The sequence below is a fragment of the Synchiropus splendidus genome, chromosome 1, assembly GCF_027744825.2.
Source record: "Synchiropus splendidus isolate RoL2022-P1 chromosome 1, RoL_Sspl_1.0, whole genome shotgun sequence".
In the NCBI taxonomy this organism is placed as follows: domain Eukaryota; kingdom Metazoa; phylum Chordata; class Actinopteri; order Syngnathiformes; family Callionymidae; genus Synchiropus; species Synchiropus splendidus.
Window position 1 is genome coordinate 19905282 of NC_071334.1, and position 14537 is coordinate 19919818.

Genomic DNA, 14537 nt, shown 5'->3' on the forward strand with positions numbered 1-14537 from the left:
TTATACTTTGTATCTGAAACTCTCTTAGCCTGCAGGACACCAGGCCAGCCGCTCACCCTCCCTGACACTGGTCCTGTTCTCCTCCAGCTGTCGCTATTCACCTTAACAATAACAACATATCGATAATAGGATTGAGGAAGGAGGACGACGATGGATTGGGTGAATGAAACAATTTTGAGATGGGTAAGTCCTCTACATTATTAACGTTATTGAGATTGAACTGCTCGGAGTGTGTGGATCATTGCCTCCGATGCTTGCACACCCGTCACCTTCCCAAGGAACAAACTCACTTCTGCATGACTAAGTGTGTCTTAGAGCTACACAGCTGGTTTACACTAACATGAATATGAGCTGTTGAGATATACTGTACAAGGGGTCACCAACATGGTGCCCACGGGCACCAGCAAGCCTGCAGAGAGCAAGGCAGTCGCCCACGGTCCGTTGAGAAAAACAGATTTCGTGATTCATTTTTGGGTTACAACATTGCCAATTATTATGAAAACTCAGCAACGAGACAAATATTTCAGAGGAATATCATTTATCATCCATTGTTTATCGGGATTTGGAGTCGCTCGTGGTTGCTAAAAGGTTGGTGACCCCCCGATATACACAATCCCTTAATGATATTTCAAAGTCTAAAAAAAGATTGAATTATTCGAGACAACTGAAGGGCAAAATTACAAGGTAAGCAAAATCACAACATTATTGTGTACTACACTGACCTTACTTTTGCTTTCTAAGTGAACAACCATCATCAATAATAACATCAATAACCAACACTCTCATACAGCAAAGTCATTTGTGAATAATAATGTGATGGCAAATTAAAGTACTTGTTATTGTATGAAAATCCCTTCTCAAACAAATGTCACTCTATTTTTCAGAGAGAAACTCCAGCAGCTGATCTGAAGTCAGAAGACTTTGAGCAGTTTAAGAACCTGGGATGTAGCTGTCTCGCTCAAGATGAATCAGAGAAGCTTTTGGAATTCCTTCACGATGAAAACAATCAGGTGTGTGTTCGTATGAGTGTGAATCAAATGGCTGTACAATCGCCACAAAGGTTTTACGCTCCAGAAGATGAAAATGTAGATTAAGCATCTAGATTGTTTACAACGGAGTCCAAGTTAGACGGTAGAACTTAGGATAGAGAGAAGGGGAAAATACTGGGTTTTGCTAGCTCTATCAGACACAGAAGAATTATTCCAGATGAATCCATCCCCCTTTGGAAGCCAAATCTAAAATGACACTTGGATAATGCTGGATAATATACCCTCAGCAAATGCTGTCAGAAGAGGCCTGTTTGTTTATGAGCAGACTATCAGTGAGAGTGCTGCTTTAATGGTTCAGCTTGTGCTAATTTTGACTTCATTGATATTTTGTTTAACAACACGTCCTGGGAGTCCACATGCTCTATTCAGTGTTGTGTTAGTCGACACTACCAGTATTTTTGTATCTTGCTGATATGATATCAGGCTTTATTAACTTTATAATATCATTTCACTCCGACCATCTAAGAGGTAGATACTGTATCTCGACACTCAATACAGCATTGATTACCAACAGGTCATAGTGAGGACAATGGGCTCAGTTCTCTTGTCACCACTGCTGAACATGGCGGTGAAGGACAAGCATCATCATCCTTGCCAGGCTGCTATAACTCATCTAACCATGGTAGGAGCAACAGCAAAAAAAAAAAAAATAATAATAATACAAAAAAAAAAAAAAAAAAAAAATAATAATATATATATATATATATATATATATATATATATATATATATATATATATATATATATATATATATATATATATATATATATATATATATATATATATATATATATACCATTTGTTTTTGTCTGTCTTCATGCCATTTCATATCAGTTCTTCCTCTTCAGACTTGCAGCCCAGATGACGTGGTGAACCGCTGCATACAAGTGGTTGAAGATGTGGACCCAGGTCTCATTTCTGACACCATCATTACTGTTGCTCCACACCTACAAGCAGGTACACAGGTCATGAGTCAGTATCTTGAGTCACTAGTTACAGTTATCCGTAGTTTAACACTTGACTAAGTCAGTTGTTTTTGCCTTGTTTATGCTATGCTGTGTTATATTTGTTTGTTATTTATTTTCAAAAAACAACACATATATATTCATTACATTTACCTACCTTTATTGTGTCTTTTTTTTTTAACACCATATCATTTACAATTATTTTTGCGCATATAATTGGATGCCTTTTGACTAAATGGAATATCATTGATATCACAGAGGCAAAAAGGACAGCAGGTGGCACTAGCATTGTGGAGATAGCTCTTCCATATGTGTTTCCTTCATTTCAGGGGAAGGTGGGTTTTGAAAATTGGGACCCTGATGATGGTCATTATTCAATGAGCAATAATAAAATATATTGTACATAATAATTGATTTCAGCAGTTTAATTGCAAACATTTGTTTGACAATATGTTTTTCAATGAACTGGACAGACAGTGAAAGTTTACAGAGAGACATCAGTAAAAGATCAGCATTGATAGAGAGCGTTGATCCTCATGATGTCCCAGTAGGACATTCCCTGCCTCTGGCCAATCTGGACATTGGGGTTGGGGATGGGGGTGATGGAGTCCTTCCCGTACGCGATGGAGAAGGCGGTTCTTCCGTAGTGCATGATGGAGGAGTAGTCGTAAGGAGTGTTGAGGTTGTTGGTGTTCTGCTTGTAGAAGTTGTAGGCCATCTGTGGGTCGATGTTCTCCCAGTTGATCTTCACGTACTGGTCCCGGTCGCTCCTGGTCTGCTCGTGCTGGAAGCCCAGAGCGTGGTTGATCTCGTGCTGAATGATGCCGTGGTAGAGGCAGCCTCTTCTGTTGAGAGACAGAACCTGCATCCCTCCCACTCGGCCCAGAGAGGAGAAACAGCCGCCTCGGTTCTCAATGCTGATGAAGTCGTACAAACTTAAACCCAATTATAATGACCTTATTGTTTTGAAGTCTACATCCTTAAATTGAGTCTTTACCTTATGGGCTCCAGCAAAGTGGCCCCAAAAAATACTCAAGGGGCCCACATAAAGCTGTTTTTTACCCAAATTGGCCCTCACTAGCGTAGATCGGTTAAAACCCACACCGACACACACACGGGAGATGCAAAGAAGAGGCCAGGTTTGAATGAGAAAACCTGTAAAACGTTGAAAGTTGATTTGTTGGATTAGGTTTTCCTGCACGTGCTTGTTTTTGACAGTCATGGGTCACGTGACCGACACTGCACTGGTGGTAATAGGTCTGAAGGGGGAAATCTTTAGTCTGCAGTCCAAAGCTAAAGAACACCACAAGTATCAATCACTTTAAAGTGAGTGCATTTCCCACCAGTCCTAAAAGTTTTACTGCAATATGTTCATCTTGCTGGGGAGTTATTCTGTTTCGAAACAAACTAACAGGCGGCTAATACATACAGTAACCTTGGTCGCTCTATGATTAGTGTACTACACGAGAAAAGCACTCAGTGAGTGCAGACCTACACTGAGATGCTGACTTCAACCCACATGGGAGTTTTATTTATTGATTTATTTATTTGTTTTACTAAATATCACAGTCCAGTATTTATTTGTATCGCTATTATTTGATACCTTTGTAGTATATGAAATTCCACTGAGAGCACAGACAACAGCATATGGCAGTAGAATTACAAATGTTATTTGCACAACACATACAGTAGGTGTGAGCAAGGACGGGAGCACGTGGTGCACCACTGAGTGATGTGTCTTCATAAGACTCATGGATTGAGATGGTCATGTGGAAAACCACCAACATGATATTGCCTGTTTCTTGTCCCATAATGGTCTGAGAATTTTACTGAAATCTGTTCATCTGTTATTTCACTAAAAGGAGAAAGACAAATGGATCAGCTTCTTTGACGGTGGTATGAACGAATGAATATTCATGAGTAAATAATGCACTGGTGAAGAGAGGTATAGATTACTTTCTCCTGGACTGTTTTTGTGGGTGAAAATCTGAAATATAACATCAGTGGAATTGGATTAGATATCATTTATTTTATCATGTATATTATATATTTTAACTATTTTAACTGAATATGAAACGTGTCTGACTCAAAACACTATTAAGCCCCATATAATTCTACCTTATTGATTATAGAAACAAGCGCTGCAACTGTCAACGGTAATTTCAATGGTTTCAGTCTCTTGCTCTTTTCGTCATTGATAGATGAGCTGCATTAGTTTCAAATTGTTTTAGACAACTGGGTGGTTTTGTTCCTTCGACAGAAAAAAAGATCCTTCACTTCTCTCTTCTTCTCAATGCAAGAATCCAATTGACTTTTCTGATCATCTCAGTTTAGTCCTCCACATGGAAGAAGAAAAAGGCATGTTTCCTTCATTTCAGGGAAGCTAGTCAATATTAAGAGGCAATAATGAAGTATTTTGCACAGATTCATTTTATTGAGCAGCGGAAACATTTGTTTACTTTCAATGAACTGGACAGACAGTGAAAGTTTATGGAGAGACATCAGTTAAAGATCAGCATTGATAGAGAGCGTTGATCCTCATGATGTCCCAGTAGGACATTCCCTGCCTCTGGCCAATCTGGACATTGGGGTTGGGGATGGGGGTGATGGAGTCCTTCCCGTACGCGATGGAGAAGGCGGTTCTTCCGTAGTGCATGATGGAGGAGTAGTCGTAAGGAGTGTTGAGGTTGTTGGTGTTCTGCTTGTAGAAGTTGTAGGCCATCTGTGGGTCGATGTTCTCCCAGTTGATCTTCACGTACTGGTCCCGGTCGCTCCTGGTCTGCTCGTGCTGGAAGCCCAGAGCGTGGTTGATCTCGTGCTGAATGATGCCGTGGTAGAGGCAGCCTCTTCTGTTGAGAGACAGAACCTGCATCCCTCCCACTCGGCCCAGAGAGGAGAAGCAGCCGCCTCGGTTCTCAATGCTGATGAAGTCGTACTGGCTCTGACGGGGGACAAAGCGGAGGCAGGTGCTGGTGTGGAAAGACTGCATGGCATACTCAATCTTCTTCCTCTCCCAGCTGGTGAACTCACTGCTCACAGTGAAGGGGATAGTCACCAGGCCATCGGAGCCTTTCTTCCACTGGCAGCTCTGGTACCAGCAGCGCATGGCATTTCTGGTTCTGGGAACCATCAGGTCTCCTTCCATTAGAACCTCATCCGTGTTATTGTTGGAGGCCAGAATCCTGGTGCTGACATCCACAGTGTCGAGGTGGTCCACTGGGATTTCTTCTTCTCGCATGAAGTGATGAGCCTGACAGGAGCCGAGCAGGAACAGTAAAAGAGTGGCGCAGAGAACCATCTTCAGGTTTGGTCTGAGCAGAGCTTGGTGAGTTCTGCAGTCTCAGAGCTTGATGTTGGACTGAACCCAGTCCCAGGTCTTTATACTCCACGGCAGAGGTGTGTCTGCAGGATTATGGGTTGGGGTCTACCAAGCTAATCCTAAAAAACACCTTGGTAGTAAGACCTCTCAGACAAACCTACTACTTAAACAATGTGTGTAATCTTTGGTCAATACTGAAGAGTCACGTTGAATGCCTCTTGTTGGAACAATCACCTGAAACCTTAAAGAGGTACTCACACACTCTCCAAATCTTGTGTCGCCGAACACTCATTGCTGAACATTTGCTTCACGTCGTCGTCATACATGTAATAGCCTGTTACTTCCACACACACTTGGATTTTATATTTAATATATAAATCCCCTGCATGCAATTGATCTGTCCAATTCATGCATAAAATATACTGAGTGCAATGAGCTCAATCGTACAGAAGGCGGCAGTAGTGTCACAGAGATCCATGTCCATTTAATGTTGGTAAAAAATAAAGTCACATGAAAGGTTACAGTCAATTACAGTGATTTGATGGAGTTTTATCAGGTTAGGTTTTTGGGCTTGTGTTCGTTTTCAGCAGGAGCTTTGAATCATGGATCAGCCAGAAAGGCACTCAGAAAGCACAAACCTCCATAAAATTTTGACCAAAATCCTTGATCGGCAGAGGTAATAATACCAATGATGCCGCGGATAATCACTCTAATGAAAAAAATCAAAATGCAAGACTGAAAACAAGACTTCATATCTAGCCTAAATTACATTTATCAATTTAACAAGTGTATAGTGTAGAGAGTGCAACACTTATTTATGTGTACTGCTTATCTTGTCCACACTCGCCCTTATGTACATGAACTGTAAATACTGACTGTGGTGTTTGTCTCCCTCTGCTGAATAAAATAATAATTTCACTCCAACTTCTTTCAAAAGGCCTGCTGAGGTTGGAGGGGAACCAGGCGTCTTTCGTGGGCGCTGCTTTATCTGCCCTGCACAAGCAGCTGACACGGTTGCCAGTACCTTACTGCAAACAGCAGGAAGATGATGATGAATATGGTTTGTGTCGCTGCTGCAGCACCTTAGCTGCTTTTATTCAACCGTTTGCAGAGAAGATACATGACTATGTGGAGCATCAGGAGCGGGAGGAGCTGAAGAGTGAGCTGCTTAAGTTGTATGTCAATGTTCTCTTACATTTATTAGTGAACTCTTAAGATGCCTTGAAGATTATCATGGCCAAACAAATGATTTTCCCATTCTGAGCAGAAAATACACAGAAATAAGTCTACATCAATATATGAAGTATAAGTTGAAGTTGCTGTTCAAGAAATGTAGCTTCATAAGATATAGGATACAAAAATAATAGGTTAAATATATAAATATGTTATTATTCATTAATAATTCATAATTAAATGATTCAAATATCAGACATTCTACCTGATCTTAAGGACAACAGAAAATAACAGGACTTTATAATCGTGTTTGTTCAGCTGCATGAGGAGCTTACGGGAACCTCTATTGGAGGCTGAACTGGCCAGAGACAGAAATTCGTCACTGAGGCTCTTTGCAACACAGTTAATGGTATGAACCCGCTCAACACTGACCGACCAAAGAAATGAACTGAGCACATAATCTTTCTTTTCCCCCAGATCACCATACAAGCCACTGGGGAATCCACCTCAGACATTGTCTTCTCCAGAAATAGATCCAACCTGATGCCTGTCAGTCAATCCCAGGAGTCCAGAGCAAGTCTGTCATATCTGCTGTTTGTGCAGCTCATCACTTACGACAGCTTCCCATCGATTTACAGGTCAAATAAAAAAAAGCACATTATACTGCTCCACAAGCAATGATCTATCATCCCAATGTTCATTATTTTTACTGTTACTCCCCAGCCCTATGTTTGTTCTTCAGTCCAACATGGAAAACATCTCACTCCTGCTCAGCAGGTAGTAAACCACAACACCACCAATGCAACTCTGTGTAATCGTCTCATTATGCCATGTTTCCTCGACAGCAAAAAAGAATCACATCTGACAAAGGGACTGGTAAGATAACATTGTTGTTTCACTGTCAATGAGGATCATTCAAGGTCACTATATCATCATCAAACAGGCGCTTTTTGAGAAAGGGTTGGAGAAAATAGAGGACAACAGTCTCCCTGTGAGTCTCCTGGAGCTCCAGAGCTTCTACAGAGTCATACAGGTGTCACATCTCTCAAGAGATCAGACTCAGACTCCATTTTATATTCTATTCTATTTTGACTAACATGACCATTCTTTTTTACTTTTTAATCCTTCTTTACAGAATCTGCGGTTCATTCTGACAGACTGTCCAATTCAACATTTGGTGAGTCTGTCATTTCAAACAAGTATATTGCCTCTATGCTGCATTCTAACTGGGTTTAATTTCGGAATTTCAGAGGCAATCAGGACTGCAGATTTTACAGATGTTCATCAACAAATTAGACTGTGGAGCAAAGCAGAAGATATTCAGGTGAGACATCCCACTTTGGTTTAAATAAACAAAGGAAAATATGCTCCACAGCGCGGGTAGGACATCTGAACTGCACTGCTGTGTAGAGAGGTGTGTCACAGCCCACCCAGCAACATGGCCGTTCATGTGACAGTGTTTTAAGAAAGTGTGCAGTATTTCACAAAATATAGATTGTGTCACAGCATATAATCTGTGTGATGCTCAGCATGCAAAGCAAGAGTGTTGGGTTTGTGCATCAACACAATATTGCCACACATAACACAAGTGCAATGAGCAATGAGACCCAAACAGTACGACTAGATAAAATACTCCATTTATATCTGATGCCAATATGCTCATCATTACATCTATGCTTAAATTATGTATTCAAACAGCAAACCACACTATTAGTGTTGAAATACATACTTATGTGTATTTCGTGACTGGTGTTTTTCAAATTTCATTTGGTTCTTAAATATAAAATATTGCAGATTCAAAATACAGAATTTGATCAATTTGAATGACACTATTCGCATCTGCTCCTGTTGCAGGTGTTTATTGATAAACAGCAATCATTCAGGGTTGGAAGGTTTCATCGTGAAAAACATCAAGAAACAAATGGAACTTTCCATGAATGTAAGTTTAGTCATGAATAATGAGAATTGATCATGCTTGGTTACGGTTTGCACTCACTGATGTGACCTTCATCTGTTGGGAGCAGGGGGATGATACAAACGACTGGCCCGAGGGGAGAAACTTCTTGCCTCTGCTGCAACTTGTGTTTGCTTTGCCAGACGGAGCACAGACTAATCTACTGTATAACCTGGACAGGTACACAAGTAAAAGCTTGTGAGTGAACGTAGACATTAGATGTTCGCAGTGAATGTGACAGATATGTTAAGGTTCCATTCATCAAATTGTTCCATGACGTACTGAATGTCCATCAGAAGGATTCAATAAATGAAAACACAATGCTGCCAAGTAACAGTGACTTCACTACTCCTACAGGATAATGGAGTGTCTGAATCTTCTGCGCTTTCTCCTCATACGAAACAAAATCACCAAGGAAGTAAGTGTTGGCAACACTGTTTACTACTGTCAAACGTGTGGATAAATTACAACACTCTAACCCAGGAGGAAGTGTGGAGAGAGTTCTGCCAAATCAAGGACAGCTTCTTACAAACGCTGCGTGTGAGCATCAGCATGTCCAGATCTTATTATTCCTATGAGCTCAAGACTCTGACAGAGGATATGAAGCTGAAAGCAAGAGGTAGATTGTCAACCACAGTTGAAATGAAAGCAAAGCTTAATTGACTGTGTCTCTCCACATTGTCAACAAGAGATGAGAGCGTGCGCTGGTTCCACAAAGTCCCTGAAAAGGATGATCTTGAAACATAAGCAAGAGTCGAATTTGACTCCAGCTGAGCAGCATCAGGTTCGTGTCCTCATGTCCTAACGTTTTAGATCTACACTGATCACTGACAACAGCATGTCCTTCTTTACTTCAGGTCTTGCAGAGTGCTTTAGTGACCTTGGACCTAATGGAAAGTCTCATTTTCCGCATTGATGAGATCACAGAAGGAAATCTTACGATGGCTAACTAAACATTTTATTCATCCCATGTTATTAACAACACTTTTCAAGCAACAAAACAAGTTGCAAATACATGTGTTTACCTTTTTCAATTGAACAAAAGAACGTGACACGTCTTACTTGAGGTCTTTCAACATTTGGTGCACTGAGCTGTTCTCAAGGATGTGACGCCCAACTTGAGCCAATCTTTCCAGGACAATGTTGACATGGGGCTTGCTGGTCACCTGTCGGAGAACGGGAATACAGCTGCTTCAAAGAACCTCACTGGAATATTGAATTACAATTGAGTTTCTGTCAACTGTGCTGTAGATAATGAATTATATGGTGCTGACCCAAGTCTTTTGCGATGAACCTGCATTTGTGTATGTGGGACTGGACGGGGTTAGCACGAACTACTGGATGCAATTGGGGACAACAATAAGGTAATAATAGGCATATTTATGGAAGAAAAAAAGGTGCAAAAAATGAATATTGGCATTGCAGGTATTGAATAACTGCAGATACAGCCAAAGCTCCACCAGCAGCTCACGAAATGACATGAGGAGATAGTCAACACTGCTACCTCATTCATGGCAAAGATGGAACCAAAAACATATAATTTGTTGCATGGGCACAATGACTCTGCACACAATAATGGACATATTTAGTTCACACAAGCAAAGAGCCAATTACGTAGGTAGGACGAGGACATTCATATATTCATCCTGAGGGTTTTTCATGGCAAATAAATAATAATACATTTTATTTATTTATTATTACAATAGATATTTAAGTAACTCCGAGTCACAAGTCATAACATCTGACCTCTAAAATCACACCTCAGATGATAATATTAAGGAAAGGCAGATAATTCCGAATATTTACTGGGAATTATTTTGGTACTTTGGTTTTGACGTTATTATTAGTGCATTACTTTTTCAAGGAGTAACAATGAGTAGACCTCCTGGTTGATCAAAGAATAGGTCGCCACTAGCACAAGCGACCAATTGCAACCATTACCTTGGCAATTGTCAACATTCCTTTGATGATATCTGCATTGCTCCGCACTGGAATGATCCTTAAATTTGCACCAAAAAATCTAAAAAAAAAATAAAAAAAAATCACCTTGGCACATTGCGCATGGAAACATATACAATCAAATTAAATGTCCACACAGAAAAGACAGGTTCTCTGGAAACATACTTGCCTCATGTCAGACTCAGACACAAATCTGTGACCACAACTACATCTTAATGATGTCCAATTGAGATACTAAAGCTAAAAGCTAAAATAATAACCCCATACTATTGCACTGTGTAAAATACTCTGCAATAACGATTTATATCCTTTATAACTTATTTCATAAGACAACATTCTGTTAAGCCAAAACATATACATTTAAGTCAATGGCAACAAGTGTAACATGTATAGTGTTGTTTACCTGCGCTGTAAGAAAGTCAGGTACTCCTTTCCCCCATCAAATGCATCGAACAAGAACAGAAAACTGTTGCGGTGAACCTGCAAAAACCTATCTATTTGAGTAGTCACATGATGTGACTCATCACAGTTCTTTGGAAGCTCTTGTGGATGAAGAAACAGAAATGCAGTGCCTGTCCAGTTAAAAGAAGGAACAAATACACTTTTTGAAATTGAATCAATAAAATATAACAATTGAAAATGCATACTAAAGATTCTTTTGAGAATGAAAAGCAAAATAGGAATGGGAACTGAATACTAATGTCAAAAAATAGATCGCAACAAACCACCCCAGACTTCCCATAAGGGGTGCCTAAGTTCTTTTTGTTTTAGATGGCCGAGATCCGATGAAGTGTTCCTAAACGACATTAAATACAATTAACTTACTAGTTACTAGGGAATTGTAGTCCTAAAAAGAAACAAATTTCAACTAGAAATGACTGTTCGTATTCACAACTTCAACGCAAGTTTTGAAGAACAGTCTCAGGAAACATTTGAACACACGTTTGAGAGCTACCTCTTTTATCAATAAACTCACATATGAGCACCCAACTAATGGCATTTTATTTACAGATGAAACTTTAAAAAGTGCATTTCGAAATTTAGATAGAGTCATAAACAGCTCTCAGGCCAGTCTTCGATGATGCCTGCTATATTATTTCAATATTGGTTTTACACCGTATTCGTTACAAACAAGGAAAGCTATGTCACACATCGGACTAGTTTACCAGCCGCGCAATACATAAATTCAAGCTAGGTGTCGTAAAATAAAACAAACTTTTAAAAATCCCAAGCGAATAAACTAACAAATTTGTCAAACTGTACCTGACATGGGGAAAATAAAGGCTCCATCCTCCACACTGTCAGAGAATCTGATTCGGTGTTGCTGCGCCATCAGACTTCTGCAGATATCATGGTTCTAAGAAGTAGTATTTTGGAAATAAAAATGAACCCAATTGACTTGAATAACTTTAAGAAAGTATAGCAGACGCAATAAAATGAGTAACGTTAAAATAAATGTGTTCGTTGGCAACTTGTAATCAGTTGTTAGCATACTAGCATAACACCCTTTTCCTCAAAGAAACAACGACCTACAAAAAAAAAAAAAATCACCTGGAGGGCCTTGCTGATTATAATAGTTGTTGTCCACTGAGTATTTTCTTGTTTGGAGCACGCCATCATTTATTTGAGACGAAAATAGACCTCGCAAATGCATTCGCCAAATCAGACTGAAGGCAATAGCTGGAGTCACCGCTGGGTGGAGCTGTTGTTTAAAGAGTACAGATGACGGCCTTGAAATGACGCAGTGGTTGTTCTGATAACGTCATGGTTGATCAGGAAATGCAGAAATTCAGAATGTATGAAAAGGAATGAAAATCAACAACTTATTTGTGAACATATTTACAAGTAAAGACACACACACACACAAAGAACATTTAATCTGAGCACAATCCTTTATTGTAACTTAAAGCTGTTGGGCAGTGATATTTCTTTTCTGAAAAGCCATTCAAGTCTTTTTTTTTTTTAAGACTGACATGAGACAAAGCTCAGCAATATTCATATCTGATATTATTTCAGTGTACTGAAGCAACATTGACCCAATAAAACATGAAATCATCAGCATGCATGGACTCCAAGGGCAAACTAGCCACTGAGGGCCACTGGAAAAGGAATGCAAAGAAGTTGTAGAAATTGCTATGAGTTTTTCATAAATTACGGAAGATGTTTCAAGTCCCTTGAGAAGCGTGTTTGTCAATGGTGAGTCTCAAGTTCCACGATAGTCCATTCTCCCTGTGGGGAGGCAGCATCTTCAGGAGAGAAGCTGGTCACAGTGATGCTGGTGGAAGAGTCCTCCATGGGTGAGATGAGCTCCGCCCACCGTTTAAAACTCTCCTTCTCCGGTGACAGGAAGGCCTGAGAGTCGACACATTCGCGCGACAGGGACAGAGTTTGCTTGATGAGGTACTGGGCCAGGTTGAGCTCTTCAGGAACAGGGTTTATAACTCCCAGATTGGACTCGTGGTCGGAGAGAAGTTGCCTGAGCAAGCTCCAGTCCCGCTCAGCAAACTCGCTGCTTTTCTCATCATCATCATCGTCTCTCAGCTTCTCATCCTGCTGACTACCAGCAGTGTCCTTGTCAAACACCTCTGCCACGTCCAACTCGTAAATGGGAGAGAGGGCTTTGGATGGTGTGCGGTCAAGTTTGCCGGTTTGATCCAGTCTCTCACAACCCATGTCCCCTAAAAACAATTGACAACACTGCAAAATGACTGGTTGACTCAAGAACTTTTTACAGACTGCTGGCAGTGACAACATGGGAATTTGACACGCTACCCTCAACGCAACTGTTTTGTTTCCCAAAATGCTGCCAAAGAACCACTTTTGGGGATGACATTACCTGCAACTTTAGTCAATAAACACGACACAAGATTGGTTTTAGGAGTCTGGCAGTTGCATTGAAGGTAAACACACAGAGGAATTCTTGTCTTTTTGCATCTCTTTTGACCACTTGTTCATAAAAAGTTACCTTAGATTATATTATTTTGTGCGTGCTGCCTATAACTGAACACCACCGTCACAAAGAATTGCAATCCCATTTTTTTTTAACAACAACTTGGCTAGCTTTACTGTTTGAACGGGACACATGATGTCGAATGAACACTATAAGGAGGAAATAAGCTGCATATATATGTATATATACGTGTTATTTCTTTATCTGACAAGTGAAAAAAAGAGACACACAGCAGGACTATCACAGCTCCCTGACAAATATCACACTCTCACAAAGGATCCTAGCATGAGCACAAAGCATGTCGGCAACAAAAAAGGTTCTTGTCGGCGGACAGCTAAATGACACGTGTCTACTGGACATGACACAAGGTTATCAAATGAAATGAAACTGATGGATGCAAATGAATGACAAATCAACGTGCATGTGCGAAACAAATGAAAACAGAACAGTCACACACAGAAAATAAATATCGGGGGATGCAAGGGAAGAGCCTTCAAGCACATCAGTTATCATTTCATGTCATCATTTGTACATATTTTATAGAACATGGAAGTCACAATGCTCTGTACAGCTGAAATCATTGCTAAAGTTACTTCATATAGCATTTTAACATTTTTTGCATCTTACATTCACAAAAAGTAATGCGGACAAAAGAAGCATCAGACTCGAAGAGTCTTTCCACTGATGCCAATAAATGCCAGGTGTTTAACTATTAAAGTGATATGTGACCGTGCTGTGGCACTGCCTGAGACAGACTTTAAGGGAGGTCTTCTGGTTCAAAAGATTCATCGTCCAATCATAAACCTCGTAGGAATGTTACCGTGTGACAATGCTATATACAGAAACCTTCACAATGTTGAGTTAAGGCTTAAAAGTCTATTCCGCTGCATAAATCAAATACCAAACACACTAAAAAAATATAATTTTCCTTATGTACATAATACAGTTATTTACAATTAAATGTGCACTTCTTTTTTGCGTAAACTGAGTTACAAGAATGGGAATGTTTCAGAACGCAAACCCTGCAGCCATATGTACAGTTTTGGTTTAACCGAAAGGATATTCAGGTTGCAAATTCAAATACACATGGGATGGGAGCTACGTTCAGCCACAGGAGAATCATGAGCGTGATTTAATTTGAATTTGAACTCGTAAAACTAGTTACTA

At 40.0% G+C, this 14537-nt stretch overlaps 5 protein-coding genes across 8 annotated transcripts in view; 1 reads left to right on the forward strand and 4 right to left on the reverse strand.

Annotated features, from left to right (window-relative positions):
• Nucleotides 1-12662, forward strand: LOC128767643 (glomulin-like). 3 transcript variants are annotated; one of them, XM_053879866.1, is made up of 18 exons: nucleotides 1-183; nucleotides 885-1010; nucleotides 1564-1671; nucleotides 1899-2007; nucleotides 6272-6509; nucleotides 6826-6916; nucleotides 6985-7145; nucleotides 7231-7284; nucleotides 7353-7383; nucleotides 7451-7540; nucleotides 7643-7684; nucleotides 7758-7831; nucleotides 8362-8446; nucleotides 8532-8659; nucleotides 8819-8879; nucleotides 8945-9080; nucleotides 9151-9245; nucleotides 9319-12662. In XM_053879866.1, the coding sequence occupies exons 1-18, from the start codon at nucleotides 151-153 to the stop codon at nucleotides 9412-9414; spliced, it is 1758 nt and encodes a 585-aa protein (XP_053735841.1). In that variant the 5' UTR covers nucleotides 1-150; the 3' UTR covers nucleotides 9415-12662. The 3 variants fall into 3 exon arrangements, with proteins under 3 accessions (XP_053735841.1, XP_053735918.1, XP_053736006.1); XM_053879943.1 differs by having other exon boundaries at nucleotides 8532-8641; nucleotides 9319-12660; XM_053880031.1 differs by lacking the exon at nucleotides 1564-1671.
• LOC128755407 (high choriolytic enzyme 1-like) lies at nucleotides 2228-3826 on the reverse strand. The gene is made up of 6 exons (XM_053858834.1): nucleotides 3703-3826; nucleotides 3619-3640; nucleotides 3451-3474; nucleotides 3245-3308; nucleotides 3094-3170; nucleotides 2228-2950 (listed from the first exon to the last, which is right to left on the reverse strand). Exons 1-6 carry the CDS (start codon nucleotides 3824-3826, stop codon nucleotides 2524-2526), a joined length of 738 nt encoding a protein of 245 aa, XP_053714809.1. The 3' UTR covers nucleotides 2228-2523.
• Nucleotides 3960-6129, reverse strand: LOC128767803 (high choriolytic enzyme 1-like). Its single transcript, XM_053880122.1, has one exon. The coding sequence runs from the start codon at nucleotides 5311-5313 to the stop codon at nucleotides 4528-4530; it is 786 nt and encodes a 261-aa protein (XP_053736097.1). The 5' UTR covers nucleotides 5314-6129; the 3' UTR covers nucleotides 3960-4527.
• LOC128767882 (protein SPO16 homolog) lies at nucleotides 8508-12198 on the reverse strand. The gene is made up of 5 exons (XM_053880255.1): nucleotides 11972-12198; nucleotides 11684-11777; nucleotides 10824-10992; nucleotides 10403-10481; nucleotides 8508-9627 (listed from the first exon to the last, which is right to left on the reverse strand). The coding sequence occupies exons 1-5, from the start codon at nucleotides 12038-12040 to the stop codon at nucleotides 9520-9522; spliced, it is 519 nt and encodes a 172-aa protein (XP_053736230.1). The 5' UTR covers nucleotides 12041-12198; the 3' UTR covers nucleotides 8508-9519.
• The window catches only part of btbd8 (BTB domain containing 8), a 23670-nt gene continuing 21468 nt past the window's right edge, over nucleotides 12336-14537 (reverse strand). Inside the window, exon 19 of one of the 2 annotated variants that reach the window (XM_053879659.1) lies at nucleotides 12336-13098. In XM_053879659.1, coding sequence (XP_053735634.1) covers nucleotides 12611-13098 — 488 coding nt within the window. In that variant the 3' untranslated portion in view covers nucleotides 12336-12610. The remainder of the gene's footprint in view (nucleotides 13099-14537) is intronic. The other variant, XM_053879735.1, reaches the window with a different exon arrangement.

What these genes read in the sequence shown, in the direction of transcription:
- LOC128755407 (XM_053858834.1), bottom strand. Translation starts at nt 3,826, where the DNA reads ATGGGACAAGAAACAGGCAATATCATGTTGGTGGTTTTCCACATGACC. An exon ending in ACCAGTGCAGTGTCGGTCAC is followed by an intron (nt 3,171 to 3,244) that starts GTGACCCATGAC and finishes AACGTTTTACAG; the next exon opens with GTTTTCTCATTCAAACCTGG. An exon ending in GTTTTAACCGATCTACGCTA is followed by an intron (nt 2,951 to 3,093) that starts GTGAGGGCCAAT and finishes ATTGGGTTTAAG; the next exon opens with TTTGTACGACTTCATCAGCA.
- LOC128767643 (XM_053879866.1), top strand. Translation starts at nt 151, where the DNA reads ATGGATTGGGTGAATGAAACAATTTTGAGATGG. An exon ending in TTCACGATGAAAACAATCAG is followed by an intron (nt 1,011 to 1,563) that starts GTGTGTGTTCGT and finishes GATTACCAACAG; the next exon opens with GTCATAGTGAGGACAATGGG. An exon ending in AGCTTCCCATCGATTTACAG is followed by an intron (nt 7,146 to 7,230) that starts GTCAAATAAAAA and finishes GTTACTCCCCAG; the next exon opens with CCCTATGTTTGTTCTTCAGT.
- LOC128767882 (XM_053880255.1), bottom strand. Translation starts at nt 12,040, where the DNA reads ATGATGGCGTGCTCCAAACAAGAAAATACTCAGTGGACAACAACTATT. An exon ending in TAATCAGCAAGGCCCTCCAG is followed by an intron (nt 11,778 to 11,971) that starts GTGATTTTTTTT and finishes ACTACTTCTTAG; the next exon opens with AACCATGATATCTGCAGAAG. An exon ending in CTTTATTTTCCCCATGTCAG is followed by an intron (nt 10,993 to 11,683) that starts GTACAGTTTGAC and finishes TTAACTGGACAG; the next exon opens with GCACTGCATTTCTGTTTCTT.
- LOC128767803 (XM_053880122.1), bottom strand. Translation starts at nt 5,313, where the DNA reads ATGGTTCTCTGCGCCACTCTTTTACTGTTCCTGCTCGGCTCCTGTCAG.